General features: G+C 40.7%; 1 protein-coding gene across 8 annotated transcripts in view; it reads right to left on the reverse strand.

Annotated features, from left to right (window-relative positions):
• ZNF532 (zinc finger protein 532) overlaps positions 1 to 17,802 on the reverse strand; it is a 108,537-nt gene that overhangs the window by 28,357 nt on the left and 62,378 nt on the right. For all 8 annotated transcript variants that reach the window (XM_046670953.1, XM_046670950.1, XM_046670952.1 and 5 more), the window contains 3 exons: positions 14,979 to 15,155; positions 8,922 to 9,084; positions 4,911 to 5,192 (listed from right to left, as the gene is read on the reverse strand). In XM_046670953.1, the coding sequence (XP_046526909.1) occupies positions 4,911 to 5,192; positions 8,922 to 9,084; positions 14,979 to 15,155 (622 nt within the window). The remainder of the gene's footprint in view (positions 1 to 4,910; positions 5,193 to 8,921; positions 9,085 to 14,978; positions 15,156 to 17,802) is intronic.

The raw sequence follows: 17,802 nt of genomic DNA on the forward strand, positions 1-17,802 counted from the left end.
TTTTTAAATGGCTAAAGTAACGTTCAGCAGATTGTAGGGTTTTGAATAATTATATTTTTAATAAACTTTTACTGAATATTTGTCAAAATTTTGTAAATTATTTGACTTAATATCAGATTATAACAAATTATTGAAAAAATTAAAAACCACTGAAAATGGATACTGGATTAGTATTAGTAAAAAACATATATATGCATTAGAGAGATAAAGCAGCTGGCTACTGAATAACTAGCATGGCTGGAACTAGGTTTTTGAATCTTGAAAACAAAACTACTGAATATCTTCAACATGGAACTCCATACAAAATACTTCTCTTAGTAAAGATTTTTTAGATGAGAACTGAGGACAGGAAGAAAGGTCAGAAACAATTATTGAAGCCAAAAAAGGCCATCTAAAAAAAGTAGCAGTGAACGAGCTTGACATAAATTTTAATTTATGCCAGTTGGATTTACTCCTAAAATATTTTCTCCAAACTCTGCCAAAATAATAATTGTACTGGTTATAAATAACACTAAGGTAACTGCTGTCCTGTGGTTGGCAGAATGCGTTTATTCCCTCACTTATTCTATACACATATATATTTGTTTTTAAGGCATGATTACAGTATTGAAATGAAGTATAGCTTCACAGTTCACTGGTTCACAACATTTACTGTCATAATGTCACACTGCACAGCAGCATTTCACCGGGTAATCCACCAAAATCAGACTTTTCCAATCACTTCTGGCCTGGTGGAAGTAAGCAATTATTCTCTCCTGAGGCATTCAGCCAAATACAATTTCAAATCCCTTACAATTTCATATTTCTGTCTCATCTCAAGCCCACAAGGGTTGGAGGCTGCACGTCACCTCACATACAGTTCCCTGTAGGTACCAACAACACAGGACACTGTGTGGTCACTAGAGCACGTATTACTCCCATTTTACAGAAGAGGAAGTTAAGGTTACAAGTGGTTAGGTCCTCCAAATCAGCACATATTCATGATTCATTCCTTCAACAAATATTTATCGGCTTACCAGGAGCTGGGGAAACAAGCCCCCAGACACTCTCTGGATGAGAGCTGAAGGGAGGAAGAAAAGCATAAAATGTCTGATGAGAGAGACTGGAGGCATCCTTCACACAGCGCCAAGGGTCAGGATAAAGGCAGTACATGCTGCTGTGGAAGAGGACTGATTCCGTCCAAGGGGACCAAGAAAAGCTTTCCAGATGAGGTCACATCCAAGCTGAGACCCAAAGAACTAAGAGAAGGCAGTCACCAAAAAGGTGCGGCCTTTCAAGCTAATGGGACATCACCTGAAAAGCCCCAGGGGTGAAAGAGCAAACCACGGGTAAGGCACTTACCGTAGCTGAGTTTGTCTGGTTGCACCATGAGAGAGCCGGCTAGAGAAACGGGGAGATGAAAGGAGACCCATACGCCACCGGACCCCTGAGGGCAACGGAGACACAACACTCTGCACAATCAGAGCTGCACTTGAGAAAACCCTCTCTGGCTACACAGAGAACAATATTCCAGGCAAGAACTGATAGTTGCCTGAACAAAGGTAAATAAATGGGTGGACTAAAGAGTATTAAATGGATAGATGGAGGAGAGGGTTGGGCAGAAGTAAGAATCACCAAGTCGAGCTGGACACCAAGCTTCTGATGCAGGAGCCTGGGGGGAGGGGCGGTGGACAGGCTTGCGGCTTCTGGCAATTATCCAAGAAGCTGAAACACTTGATAGGTGGTTGGACTTCAGGGACTGGAACGCAGGCAAGAAACCACAGTAGGAGGCTGAGATTTGAAAGTAATTTGCACACATATATGAGAAGTGAAGCTATGAGAGTAATTGAAATTTCCCAGAGAGAGTGTTAAATGTTTCCAGGACAGAAACCTGATGGATGTTCTGGCAACCAGGAGAAAACACAGGAGAGCGCGGCGTTCAACACTTAGGGTAGAAAATGCTTTTAGGAAGAACTGCCAATCATGTGAAATACTGCAGTGGGGTCAATCAAGGTAAAGATGGAAAAAAGTCTAATGGACTCAACAACGAGGTCACAAGTGAAGTGGGTGTGGTTACAAGGTGAGGCTGAATATCAAGGGCGGTCAGTTGAGGAGGAAATGCGAGTGGAAAAGTGGAGACGGTGGGGTGCTTGCTTGGTTGCCTGAACGGAAGAAGAAAGATGGAGGGTAGGAGATTTGAAGTTTGGGGTTTAAACGGAAGAGAGGGGACGGGAGCATTCTGACAGGAGAGAGGAATGGAGTAGATGCACGTACGTCTGCAGGCGGGACGTCTGGAAGTGCAGGGTCCTGCCTGATTCGGCACGGGAGAACTCACACGTTGGTTTCTGACTCGAGTTCAACATTCTTTTCATTTCACCAGCTTATAAAGACATTTCTTTCCCTCCCTCCCCCACCTCCTTTTAGCCCTTTCAGGAGGCTGAGCGAACAGAATTGAAATTGTAACCTAATCCGATGTGCCTCATTCCAAAAGGCAGTCTCAACTTCTTCAAAGCTAATCCTAAAATCCTACTAAGCCAAACGTTTCCTCCGTGATGAACGACTGCTCTAACCTAAGTATACACGCTGCACAGCACGCCTGCACACGCCTCCAGTCCGGAGCAGGCTCCCCGATACTGTCCTGAAGCAAACAGTCTAGGTGTTAAATTTCATCCCGTCACCTCTCCTGGAGCTGTCTCCTCATCGTATATTCCAGATCCAATCCTTGTCAGATAGGCAAGAGAAAAATAGTTTAAAAAAAAAAATGAAAAGAAAGAATTCTGAAATGTTCCAAGACTATTACAGAAATCTCAAATGTACAAGAAATGAAAGGACTGGAATGCTAGATAATTACTAAGATCTGCTCCGTTTTAACATTTGTGAAATCCAGTTTGGGTGCCAAGAAAAGGCTTTTCCTAGAATCACATCAGGCTCTGAGAGAACTATTGTAGTATGTTTATACAATAAATTTATCAAGTGTTGCCCCTTAAGAACTACCCAGCATTTACAGTAACTATTCTAAGTTGCCATGGCCTATTAAGGGGATGCTGCAGTTGAGATAATTAAATCAGCAACGGGCTGCTAAACCCATATATATATATATACTCTATAAATAACTAATTTTTACATGAAGAGACACTGAATTAAGTATAGTTAGACCAAATATAATAAAAACATCTTTCCGCAATTTGTAACCATTGTGATTGATGCTCAAAGACAAGTTTATATTATTTGGATGGTAGCAAGGCAAAACATGTTAGCTTCACGAGTAGCTCAAATAAACAGCATAAATAAATGAGATTACAAAGTAATGCTTAAAACACTGAATGTAACAAACTTTCCAAGGATCTAGTACATTCTAATTGCAAACCAATTTCTATGCAATCTTTACACTGGTTCCGCAAGGATAACTATTTGGCTTTATTGGCTTAAGTTAAAGCAATAAGACGGTTTCTTTTTTCTGAAAGATTGGCACCTGAGCTAATAACTGTTGCCAATCTTCTCTTTTTTTAATTCTTCTCCCCAAAGCCCCCCAGTACAGTTGTAGATTCCAGCTGTGAGTGTCTCTGGTTGTGCTATGTGGGACGCCGCCCCAGCATGGCCTGATGAGCAGTGCCACGTCCATGCCCAGGATCCGAACTGGTGAAGCACTAGGCCACCGAAGTGGAGCGTGTGAACTTAACCACTGAGCCCTGGGGCCGGCCCCTAAGATGGTTTCTTTAAAAGTATAGTGTCTCTGAAGCCACTAATCAATCCTACTCTCACTAAAAGTGGGAAAAACCGGTATTAAGTGCCTCGGGGTGTGATACAAAAAGAATATAGCACCTATGACGTATTCTTATCTAAAAAAAATTCAATCTGAACCTAATCAAATTTCTAGGAATTATGGGATAAAGAGAAACAAACAATGTCAAAAGGAAGCAATTACACAAAATTCAGAAGTTCACGGGACAATCTACAGGATATATAACCCCATTTTTTCAACACATCAATAGCACATTAAAAATAAAATAAAATGAAGGGAAGGCTGATATAGAATAAGAGAGACTTAAGTTATACAACACCCAAATGCAATGAAGACTCTCTCTGGATGCTGACCGGAACAAACCAACTTTGAGAAAGTCAGAATAATATGAAAAATAACCTTGCTAGTTTTATTAAGTCTAATGAGCATTTTGAAAAACTCATCAGTTGGAGATGTGTGCTTATTACGACAACGCAGATTTCTCAGTGATTTTGAGTTACAGAGCTTCTTCCAGGTGTTTTAAGGATAAGGACCCCTCTTCCCACTACCAAACTCAAGGAAGAATCACCTAAGCCATAGAAATGCCACTAGCAGTTTTCAAAACATCCACTTTCTTTCTCTCCTGCATTCTGCCTTATTTGTCATAAGGCTAAGAAGTAAATTCAAACTTTTTTATTTTTTTTAAGTGAGGAAGATTGGCCCTCTTCCAACATTTGTGCCCATCTTCCTCTATTTTGTATGTGGAGCGCTGCCACAGCATGGCTTAATGAGTGGTGTGTAGGTCCACGCCTGGGATCCAAACCAGTGAACCCAGGGCCGCCAAAGTGGACTGCACAAACTCAACCACTACGTCACCGGACCAGACTCATGAAACGTTTCTAACTTGGGTTTACCGTTGTTCTTGGTTTCCTCAGCTGTAAACACGACTGTGGTGGCTGACTCACTGCAGGCTTTGGGATGAAGGCTATTATTAGCAAAGTGAAGGCAATTACTAGCAGCATCACAGAACAAGACTGAAGGACTTGGAAACATCCATTTTATAGACAAAGAAACTGAGGCTCAGAGACACTGAGTGATTTTCGAGGTCACTCTACTAATGACTGACAGAGCCGAGCCAAGTACCCACATCTTGGAGGCCCGTCAGTCCAGGGCTCCTCCTTAACGCCAAGCGGGTGGTTTCCACTCTTACCTTTCCGTGCTCCTTCCTCACGTGGGAAATGTAAACATCTCTCTGTGTGAAGAGGCGGTCACACTCCCAACACGTCCACCCAGGGCTGGCCACTTTCTTGGGTTCCAGTGATTTTTTCACAGGAGACGGAGATTTCTTTTCCAATTTCTCTTTCCCGTTCATGGATCTGGTGTCCTCTTTGTTCTGATTTGCTGAATTTTGAGTTGTGGGCTTAATGCTCAAAGGCAAGTTTATACCCAAGTTTGGAGGCCCTTCAATACTCTTCAATGTTCCATGCATAGACTATGTTACAAAAAGAAACGAAATATCTATCACAAGTCACACCACTAAAAGAAAGCACATGCGGACTATCTTAATACGTTATCCACACTTCAATACAATTTTGTATTCATTCAGAAATATTTTTTAATATATTAAGAAGAAAACCTACATAAAATATACACTTAAAAAGGGATAGAGGAGTATTAACTTTTACGATTGCTATTAGATATGTTTCTAGTTCCAAATAATTTTTAAAAACTTGCTTGTGCCATTTTAAAATTCTTTAAAGAAAAACTTCTGTATTGAATCCAAATTATTCCTGGCACTCTGTCCTCCCCAGTGTACCACAGCGAGTCCTCTCTGTAACAGACCATCTCTGGGGAAGAGTGTTTCACGTTCCCATCTACCTGGAAACGTCTCAACAGGCTAACATACTGCAAGGTGCTCAAGACCCTCAGCCAACCAACTTTAACAACCGCCTGAGACCACCGTGTTATCAGCAAACCTTCTTCCTCCCTTTCATGCCTCTCACCTTCCTGGAATACTTCTAACAGTCTGGGGTTTTGCTGGGTTGGGGGGGGGGGGGTTTGTGGTTTGTAATTTTAATCTCCCTACACCCCATCCCAAACCATCCCTTCTTACTGGCACCCAGATTTGTGAACCATAACAGTTAGACACTCAAAAAGCCTTTTTAAATTGCTCAGCTGTTTATTATCATTAACATAATAGTTTCAACAAGCTATCTTCAACTTAAACTCACAGGATTTCAAAATTCTACTGGGGTAAAATTAGAGTAATTTGATTCTAAAGACCAGCTCATATTGGTTTTTGTTTTGTTTGTGTTTTAGAAGCATGGAATCCAAAAACCAAAAATAAAAAGGAAGCAAATAAGTCTCTGGAGCCTTAATGTACGATTTGTCTTTGAATGGGGCCTTCTCTTCTCGGTATTCAGGCTTGCAGCTAGCCTCCGAGTTCTTGAAGCCAAAGAAAGACACAGCATGGCATGTGTTTCCTAACGTGCTTTGGCACAACTAGGTCTCCTGGGTCACAGACACTCACACTGTGAAGATCTCAGCTCACACTGAGTGTGCAAGAAGCTGTTCCTTCAGCATCCTCCCATCACACTTTCTCAAGGGAAGGTCTTCTCTGAACAGTACCACGAATTGGCCAACCTTCTTCAATACTGTCTTACCCCAGAGGCAAAAAAAGGGTTCTATAATCTTCTCATGAGCAGAGGTTGCAAGGTCCACCCAGACAATCAATCGTTAAACTGGTCTGTAAAAAGGGCCTGAGCGGAATGTCTAATGTTCTATTGCAAAGAGAAAATCTAGGGCGAGATGTGATCTCTGATAGCCAAAAACTGGGTACTGGCTGCTTCTCCACCATGCAGGACAGAGGCTTCTGTGTTTAAATGGCCTTTTTCAAAAAAGAAGCCAAGTTTTTACATTTGTAACATTTAAAACCCAAAGGAAAAAACCCCCAAAATCTTCCAATAAACTTTTCCTAAGTTTCTAGGCAAATACATTTTTACTAATAAAAAAGTTGAAGAGAGGATAAAGCATTAAGGTATTCTTCTATAAGACAACCTTTCATGCTATAGAGATTACAGAAAAGTGGCAAAAAATTCTGCCATGATGAAAGAGAGAAATGGAATGTGTGCTAAAATGAGAATTTCTAATTTATTCATTTTATTTTCACACTGTAAGTAAAAGTAGGATTATTTGTTAAAAACAAAAGCATTTTTTAAATAAAAGAAATACAACTTAATTCTTTTAGAAGTGATTTTTCCTTAGGTCCTGTAACAATAAATAACTTGATCAACTAACTTGGAAGTTTATTTTAAATGTAAATACCAACATGGAGCACAGGGGTCCTACATAGTGAATAAATGTATATTTTGGCAGAACAAAGAAACGATACAGATTGGATTAAACTGGGCAAATAAAGATCTACCTTTAGGTGAATATGTATGTGGAAAAACACTGTCCCTGTTCTACTTTCCTTTAATTCCTTCCTCATGAAAAACTGAACAGCATAGATATTTATTTACATTGCCTAATGTAAATAAATTCACAAGAGAGAGGTACAAACCTTAAAAATAAAAAAACAAAACAGGGTGCCCGTGAAACTTTATCTTTACTCTTACCCATCTCCAACACATAAATGCAGGATAATATTTAAAAGGTACAGAATATAATTGAAATAAGAACATAACTGTTTTCATACAATGTAGTCTTGTCAAGGTTCGGATGAATAAAAACAATTCTTTCCTCCTTGTGGCCACAGGATTTACCAGTCCTCTTCAGTCTCTCTTTCTTGGAACCTTGTATTTCTCCAAATTCACTATTAACACAAGGAAGACCCTAACCAAAGTCGAGGAGCCCACTTACAGATGCAAAGATGAGTTCCAGAAAGCAAATACCTTAAAAGCCTCTTAAGGAGCAACTTTTCTTTCAACCCCCCATATACAGTATGTTAAAATATTTGGGTCTGATTCCAATTCCCTATGTTTTTATTCACAGTTTTTAGTTTGTTCTGATCACTCATTAAATAAATACTTATTGTCAAAGTAACTTTGTAATTTTAGTGAAAGCCTTTAAAATATCTTAAGAGGATTTTGTTGTACTGTACAAAGTGAGAATGATGAAACAGATCTCCCATGCACTTTATTCACCCTGGTAATGCCACACCGCAGCTGCCTTCACCTGGCCTGGAACGAGCAGACCCGCTGGGACGTTAAGCCCTTTGCAATAGGCAGTTACACTAAGTGATCTCACACACATTCAACATAGGACATTTCAAGGATTAATAATCCATTCATTTAACTAACATGAGACCAGAATAATTTAGAGACTTGATTTTCTCTTTCAACAAACCTTTTCTGTGTAATCCATTTAAAAAGAGAAAAACTAAGAGAAACAGAGATCAATTTCATGATAATATTGCGACCGTTGTTTCTCTTTTTAAAAAATGTCACTTTAATCTCTGAGAGCTGATGGATATTATCTCCTAATGACACAGGAATAAAATTGCTTAACCTATCACAGTGGACAGTTAGGAGACTAGGACTCAGCTCCGTCCTCAGTAAGTTTGAAAGGCTGCAAAGAGATTTAGGTGCTCCTTCTGGGGGCTGGAGAGTGGGTTGTCTAAATTGGACATTTATTCTTTTCAATAACTGAACACCCAACAGGGGCCAGAAGCTGTGCTGTATCCTGGACATTTCATTGTCAATTTATATGCAACCCTGACAGGAAAAAAAGAGTAAGAGATGCAGGGGCGTCAGTTATAATGCAAACTTAACTGCTTAAATAATTTCAAGGGGGAAACTTTCATTTTTCTAAATATACCAATATTTATATGAATTAACATAATTCATCAGAGTCCCTGTCTATTTCTAAATCCTATACAACACCAAGTTCTCAAAAAATAAACTGCACGGGCATTATTTTCATGTGTAGGAAAAAAAGAGCCCTAATACTTTATTATTCTTTTGAAATGAGGGCACGCATTTGCTACTTTGCACCGACTGATCTCTCACGATATGCAGATCAGGACTCAGGAATGAAAAGCCTCTCTCAGTCAAGTGAACGTACGATGACAGGACGTTGTAAATTGCTCCTTAACAACAACCAGCATCCCTCCCTCCCTCGACAGCACAGGCGCTTTATCGTAATCTGCAGCTCATCCTTGATATACGACCAATGAATGGATCTGCAATTCATTTAAAGGACAGAATAGATGCGTACACACCTTGATATGGTCCATCATGAGTTGCTTCTGTGCATATAAAAGAGAACAGTCTGGACACTTGAAAACAGACACCTTCTGGTTTTCGATGTGTTGGTCAAAGTGGCGATACAGCAGGGTTTGCAGAGTAAATACAGTGTCGCACATGGAACACTTATATATTATTCTAAAACAGAAGTGCAGGGAAACGTCAGTCAGCCCTCATCTCTCAAGCCAAAGGAACCGCTGCTTCACATCTCAAGATTCAGCAAGCAGAAGCAGTGAGAACACACAAACATCATAGTTTTCAAACAAACTATTGAAGGCAGCTGGCATCACTCAAGTGCAGATCCATCTTAACAGTTTGGGTAGAGATGCATTCAACTATATTCGCTTATAAGTCTAAATTAATGACCATTTTCCTACTCACAGGTCTACAGCTATATAAGTTTTTACAAGGTCTTTACTCGACAGTGATTTTAACATAGAGCAAAAGCATCTTTGATTTTTTTTTTGGAGGTATTTTTAAGATCAGACAAGGAACACAGCTCAATAGTGGTACCCTAACTTGAAAAAGAATTTGACCAATGAACTAAGCAGGCCCAACTCAACTCCAATGCCCGAACAAGCTGTTACTTGTTTCAAGTTTTTAGAGTTTGTAGCAACCTCCCACTTGAACGTCAACGTTCCTGGACCTACTTTTCACATAGAAAGCCCTACTACACCAGTCAACAATTATACACGGAAATAAAGAAACCGAAAGGAAAATCAACACCACTGTCGCGTCAACACCTGAATGTCTACTGTGCTTCGTATGGTTTAAAATATTCACTGTCCACTACAGACCACTTCTGTTCCCACTATGTTACTACAAGCGGCCTCCCTAAGTTAATTCAGAGGATCTGAGTCTTCTACCCATCAACACCTTCCACCGAAGCTCAGGCAAGAGTGGGCTGGAGGACGAAAGCAGCACACTCCCCTGGCACTGACCGTCGCCTCCAGTGGGTCTGCTGGGTCCTTGTGAGCACATCTACCCACAGCAGGTCACCCTTTCCTCAACTGCTGAGGTCATCCTGGTCTTAGAGGAGGCCCTGTGGACGCCTGCGTCTCCTCTGAACTACTGGGAGAACAGGCACAAAGACTCCTAGTGAACAGCTGAGGAGAATGGCAGGGAAACACTGACTGCAGGTGAAAGTCAGAGATGGAAAAGGGAAAGATGAGGTGTCACTGGTATTTCCACACCGCAGCTAAGGACAGACTGCCTCTTGAAACCAACTCTCATCTCAGGGTCTTCTTGAGGGAGCACTCCACGTAACCGGCAAACTTCACTTCGTATTTCTCAGTCAAAAATCACAGATTTAACTTTTTTTCCTCTTTCTACATAGGATTTATAAATTTAATTGGAGTGAGTGACACGTGTTTGTACAAGGTCTTGACATGTTAGTTACTTTGGCACAGAGTGCAAGCACCCTTGACAGGAGGTAATTTTTTAAGACCAGACAAGGCTTTACAGGACTTCATCATCAGCTCAAAGTGGTACCCTAATGAGGCATCATCATCAACTTTACCCGGTGCGACAAAGATGTTCATTTCCTCACTGTCTGAAACAGCTTAGAGTTGGAAATAGCCCAAATGCCCAGTGATGTACGTAGTTAAGAACAACTATGTAAAAAAATGTTTAAGTTATGTTGCAGATATATACCAATGACATGGAAAGATTTTCATGAAAATTAAAACAACAGGTAATGAGAGAGCACGTATGACATGATCACATTTTTCAAAGGGCGTCGAAAAGAAACAGAGGCATGTAACTGTCATCATCTCTGCTGGATGATAACACACGGATCCTTTATTGCTTTGCTTGTCTACGTTTTCTGGTTTTTCTATAATTAGCATATAGCAATAAGAAAAAGAATAGCCTCGAGAAAAGAACTAAGAATACCAGCCAGGCTAAGAATTGTCTCAGGATTCTATTCTTACATTTTCAGAAATAATTATTTCACGAAAAACAGCATGGCTCATTTTATTCAGGCTACATTCCTTTAGGGAGGGGTTCTGTTGGTTTTGATCTTTTGTCTTCGACTTAATAGCAAAGAAAGCATAAAACAGGAGATAATCTATTTACTCAGGCATTTTTTCTGAGGAACAGTTGGTGTGATATCAGAACACCACCCCACAAGCTGCTCACAAATATAAAGGGGGAAACGGTGACTTTACAGTGGAGAAATCCGGCAGACACCAACCTGATCAGGTGATGGAGGCTAACATCACCACCAGTAGGACAGGTAGGCATTGCATGCCCCTGACGTGACAATATGAGAAGATTCCTGCCAAGAGCGTGAGTCCCGAGTTCAGCTATGAGAAAGCAGTGACGGATGGGGGAGGGGCAGTCTCAGAATGAAATGCTTGTAACCTTTAGTGGACAGCCAAAGACAGGAGAGGGAGAAAGACTGAGCAATGGTTCCAGGCATAAAAACACTGATGCGACAGAACAATTAAACGCAAAATGTGCTCCCACATAGGATTTTGGACTAGAAAGAAAGAAAGAAAAAAAAAAGACATTGGGTCTCAACAATTCAAGAAATTTTAATGGGGTTTATGAATTGGACAGATATGTAATCAACACTCATTTCTTGATTGAGAGGCTAAATGATGGTAATATACATGACTGTCCTTTTTGGGAGGAGGGGCAGAACACACTCAAATACTTACGTCGCAATGCCCCATTATTCCTAAATACAAGACAGAGAGAACGTGCACACACACACACGAGTGAAATGATGGAGCAAAAGTAGTAAATGCTAATAACTGGGGAATCTGGGTGAAGGGGATTCAAGAGTTCTTGAGAGTATTCTCCCAACCTTTCTGTAGAATAGAAACTATTAAAAATAAAAAAACTGGCACTAACGTTAAAAAAAAAACAAGTCCAAATAAAGGTGCCATGAACCTCACAGACAGGGATAGGACATGAAGATGGAGCAAACTCTCCAACGACAACAGAAATAAACCACAGGGAGAAAGCCACGCAGAGACGAGGGAAGGCACTGACGACGGTGAGACCAGTTTGCACAACAGCAGAGTCCACACGGCAGAGCACGGGGAGGGAAGAGGGAGACAGTCGGTGTGGCTGGATTCCCAGGGGTCTGGGAATGGCAGGGGGAGGGGTGGTAGTTGTGAAGGGCTTTGAAAGTCAAACGTAAAAGTGTGACTTAATCCTGTATGTAAGACTGAGTGAACAGCGGGGCCATTAGACTGTAACAAAGCAGGACAAAGGATCTGGAGAGAAGGGGTGGGGGAGGAAGAAAAGAAGAAATAGAAAGCTAAAACCAAATACCCACACTATGTCCAAATTACAGCAACCAAAACTCTCCAGAACAGACTGCTACACTTGAAACAAATGTAAAAACAAACGAATCAAGGCATCTAAGTTCTGAAATTGCTGCCACAAACCTCCTCCATTACCACTGACTGAATCAACTCGTCCTGGATATCATCCGACCCCACACCTCCCTGAGGTGAATTTACACTACTGCCACTTCACAGATGGGACACTGAGACTCAGAGACTTCAGAGAACTCGCTTGATGTTGTGGAAATCCCAGGGCCATGGTTCAAATTCAGCTTCATCTGCACATGTTTCGCATGTTTTATTTCTTAGGAACCTCTCCAAAAACTCTCTTATACAATTCTTAACTTTGGAGTTCTCATTTCCCCACTTAGTACATTCAAAGTGGCAAATAAAAGGAAGCCGAAGGCAGCAAAAGAAACTGCTGCTAATCAGATGTCAAGGAAAAGATAAAAATAGACATAAAACTGCATTACCATAAAATCCAGTAACGAACATTCCAAATGATCTCGAATTACCCAGAAAAGATTCAAGTGTGTCCCAAGCTTCCTTTTAGACAGCAGGGAAACACGTGTGACCACACGCTGGAAAGCGAGAAACAAAGCCCCAGAAGAGTACCTGGTACCTAATAAACACCACACAACAGTCTGTAAGACAAGAAGCCTCCTGCACTTCCCGAACTGAGGTGCTGCGACCGCAGGACTTCACAGATTTATTTTCAGAGAATCTTATGTTTGCTAAGGAAGATGGGGGGATTACTTTTATACTGATCTTTAAAAATTAATGCAAATCACTTACATAATTACGTGTTAACCAAATACTACTAGGAGATTTCAGTGCCTGAGGTTCCAAGGTAGAGGGCACTACTTATTTATTTTGGGAAGAAAGGAGATGGATTTCACGCCAAAAGAAAGCTTTTGGGTCAAATGTTGGCCAAACGCCTTCCAGCCCCGGACAGGAAGGAAGGATTTACAGGAGAGAAAGGCGGCAAGGGAAGGTGCTCTCAAGGTGCACTCTAATGAGCACAGGTGAGACCCACAACAGAGCCCAGGGCGGCACCTGCTGCCACGGCCTGGCTGCACACGACTCGATTCAGCCAAGCACCGTCATCACCCTGAACCAATGCTGTTAACAAAGCTCGAGGTTTGGGAGTTTTGTTGCATTTCATTTCAAAATTGGTTATAGTTTTATAGTTTAAAATACAGTAGTTGGTGCCTATCTTTAGGCTTGGCACTTGTTAGGGAACCACTGTACTAAAAAAATTTTAAGAAAATACTGGAACGATTTTTCCTTATATGTTAGTCAAATTTGAAGAATATTGTTTTAGCTTATTTTAATCATTTGCTGCCCTATCTTCCCAGATAACAACTACTGTTCCAGATTTCATACACACTTCAGTCTATAAAGTTTTATTTATTTGAATAAAGAACCAAATCAAAAACTATATACACTGGGGGGAAAGACTGTGTTAGTGTCCAGAAGCCTTACTACCACAGATGTTGAAGACTGTTTAAAATCCACTAACATCCGTCTTCAGAGTCAAGACACCAAGTTGTGTATGGAGCCCTGATCGTACTGTTTCATTTTGAGTATCTACAAAGATCAGAGTGAAGGTCCTATTAGAAGGAAATTCCATTTTATCAGTTTTTAGTAAGCAGGGTCATTTCTACACTGTTCAGACAATAACATTTCCCCAAAACTAAATGCTACAATAAAAGCCAGATATACATAATATGGCATATCTGCATATCTTCCCCCGACACTTCCTTGACGATGGAGTTATGGGCAAAAACACACCAACAGATTTAAGGCAGCAAATCTGGCCTGACATAATTATCAAATTCCACATTCCCATAAATAATACAGGAATAAAATGAACAGCCCATGAGCACCTAACCCAGTGCTGTGTACACGTACACAAGGACAGGAGGGAACGTGTAAGGAACCAAGGCTACAGAACCCTCCCAACTCCAGAATAGAGACTGCGTGCTACGCACTTGAAACATGTCGTCTCCCTTATCCTCACAAAAGCCTAGGACGTAAGCATTACCCTCACTGTACAGGGGAGAAAACAGAGGTTGAGACAGGGCAGGTGCTGGTCCAAGTTCACACAGCGGGTGGCGGGCGCCAGGACTCTGACTCCAGCGCCCACACTCCCTCCTCTTGGCTAACCTGCCTCTGTTGCGGGCAGGCAGCCCATTAAGTGTCTGCTGGAGTTCCACTTCATTAGGAAAGACTCAACAATGCAAAACTTGACACATTTAAGAGCAAGATTAAGACAAAAAATGAAATTTACCTTTATTAATCAAGGCCTTATATTGGCTACAAAGTTAAATTCAGTTAGCAGTGTTTTAAGTTGACTTCATTTTATGAATGTTACTGTGGAAGGTGTATCCTATAAGATAGAAACTACGGAAAAACTGAAAGATGACAGTTTTTTACAGTTTTCCTAGAGCTTGTTAAAATCATCTTAAGAAAAAAACAGAATTGGTAAATATTCGCTTGTTTAGTAAAACTGATAACCAAAGCATAAAGAAGAAGTGACATTTTTGGGACAACGACTTCACTCGGAAAGAACTGAAAGCTTTAGGTAGCTACGAGCTGTACTTCAAAGAGCATCAAAATCTGCACAGCAGCTTAGTTTTCCCTATCTTCAAGTTTATTCCACAGAGCTACTACCTCGTCTAAATTCCTAAAACAGTGGTGGAGTCCAGGTCAGAAGGCAGTAGGACTTACTTTGGTTCTCCTATCTTGATGCCAGGATGCTGTGTGTAGGCATGGGAATGTGTACTTGGGGCAGATTTAAACGCCATTGGACAAATAGGACACTTGTAGAAGACTTCACAGTGAGAGCCTTGAATGTGAGACTTCAGCGCGGCCACGTCAGAGTACACAACGTTGCAATGGACGCATCTGTTAGAAAAACAAACACACAGTCGTTAGCGCCAGACCATTCAACATGTAGCTTAACTGTGTAAAACTTGAGTCAAGTGAACGCATATTAACAGCCTTTTTGGGTTTCTAGTGGCTTTTCAGAAGTATGTTTTTGTCTTCTATTTATAACAGATTAGATTATTTTTATATATTTAAGAAGGAAGATCATGAGGAAGAAAAATAACTCAAATGGTCTGTTTTTTGAGCATCTTTAAAGTTTCTAGGAATGAATGTCCAGACGCCAGACCGTGGAGAGACAAGTGGATCATGGGGGCCACATCAAGAGTGGGAACACAGCAAGACCCGATGACTCCTGGCTTTGGAGAAGATGACTGCATGCTGGATTCTGAGGTTCCAACCCATCCCCGATACCCAAGGGCATTTCCAGTAGGAGAAATCTTCGCTATCTAATCCTACATGTCATCAACAGAGGGGCGGAGAGGAACAACTGAGTACTAGCTCCAAAGTCATGACCACTGTTTCCTGGTATACACTGAGGCAGTTAATGTATCTGGAAGTTATGGGGGCCCATAGGGAAGAGAAGGTCAACCACCTAGAGTGTGCATCTCCTGGAAAATAAATTAAGTATACTTATATTTACTTAAGAAATGACATGAATTATAAGCTTCTGAAAAATCAACATCTCTAAATCAACTGCCTCTCTAGCTAACCTCTTTACTTCTTGAATTTCTAAGAATTTGATCGTTAGCTCATTCCTTGCTCAAATCTAGTCCTACAGAAACAAACTTTAAAACTCAAGATGCATTTCTCCCCAACCTCATCTTTCTCATGCGAGGACTCCCAACAACACTTATAACCCATCCATTTGATGACCTAGTTGTCCTTTGTCACACCTGAAAACTCTTTGTGAGTCGTCTCTCCATAGACTCTAGAGATGCACTTTTCAAACAGCTGACAGATGTGTTCCTGGATGTGAATGTGAGATTTGCCCTGGGGAGGAAGACTACACACAGGGACCACCTTCCAGGAGGCGGTGTTCAAGGACTTCTGTGTTAATCTAGGGTACTTCTATTCTTAGAGCCTCTCTTCCAACATGCAGATGCTTTCAAAGTCACGCGGGAGCGGCATGCTCTGAATTATACGTTCTATAAAGCATGCCACATTAAGCTTTGGAAGCTTTTATAAAAATCATAATTAATGCATTAGCATTTTAAATGACTTAAAGCATAATGTTCAGCAGCATGTACTTTAAAAACACTAAATAACAATCGGAGAATAAATAAGGAAAGCTCCTCTATCCTATCTACCTGAACTCTTATTTTAGGCAATAAAGCCCCCCAAGCACACTGAACAGGTTTACTGATCCTCTCTGGTCTGATTTCTCATTTGTAAAATGAGAAGAATTGGACAAGATCTTAGCCCTTCCCAATTCTAGAAGCGTATGATCCCTATGAAAGAGGAAGATTACATAAAACAAAAATAGATGAGCTACTAACCAAACGGAAGGACCTTCTCTATCACAAATTATAAACAAAAGACTCTCCCCACCAAGGGTCAAAGGGCAAAAGACCAAGAAGGGCAAAAAGAAACAAAGAGCTACTTGTCTGAAGTTGCCAGCAGTGTGAGGAAGATGCAATCCTAAAGAAAATAAACAGGAAGTCAAAGCATCTACAGTTGATGAAGGAGGGGGCTACTGGGTGCAAAGCGCATCACAGAGGCCAAGGGAAAACCCTCCTGAAGGTGATGAAAGAAAGCAGAGAGTCTGAAAAGAACTTAAGAGAAAGTTGTAAAAGATCTGCCTACAAGTGGAAAAAAAAGTTCAGGAGCAACAGAAGTCCACAGAGAATGCAAATAAGACAGACAATTAGAAGGCAGAATTTGAAGGGTTCACACAGCATCCTAATGCTACTAAAACCCCAGTCTATTAATAAGTATTTAATATACCTGAAGTCTTTTGTGTTATGGGTACCGATCAAGAGTTTTTTTTAATTTTTAAAAACATGTTCGCGGTATACCAGCCATCCTATAATCCTTTCTAGATGCAGATAAAATGGGATTGCGAAGCAGGAAACTTCAGAGAAATATTTGACTTTCACCAAATTAACCAGAAGCTAGAAGTGATCCCTCAATATCTGGGAGATGCAATATGATCACGAAGAGAAAGAGGTACACTGACTAAGGAAGAGACAGAGTAAGACATGGGGGCAATGCCAGAGGGACACTCCGGCTCAAAAAAAAAGAAAAAAAAAGAAAAAGAAAAAATTGAAAAAACTAAAGCCCCCGAAAGGAAGGGAAGACCTACAAGGCCAACAGGCTGCTAGGGCCCAGTTAAAAATTAGACTGGACCATTATTTGAAACAGTAGGAAAAAACATTATGGCCAAATTTTTTTCTATCATGTAAAAAGGTAAACACGAACTAAACTTCAAAATACACAAACACATTATTTTTATAGCTCTTTTAAGTCTCAAGCCCACAGGAAAAAAATCTATTCTAAACACAAAAATTTCAGTAAAAATTCAAAGCACCAAATTTAGGCAAGTCCGTGAATGGAGCCAAAAAAAAAAAAAAGCAAGCAAGGGATGGGCTTTTCCAAGTGAGCTGATTACTTTAGCTGGCCTGCAGAGTTTCAGTTTTAATTTAGAAAAGACCGTGAACAGCTAGAA

The sequence above is a fragment of the Equus quagga genome, chromosome 9 (genome assembly GCF_021613505.1).
Source record: "Equus quagga isolate Etosha38 chromosome 9, UCLA_HA_Equagga_1.0, whole genome shotgun sequence".
Taxonomy (NCBI): domain Eukaryota; kingdom Metazoa; phylum Chordata; class Mammalia; order Perissodactyla; family Equidae; genus Equus; species Equus quagga.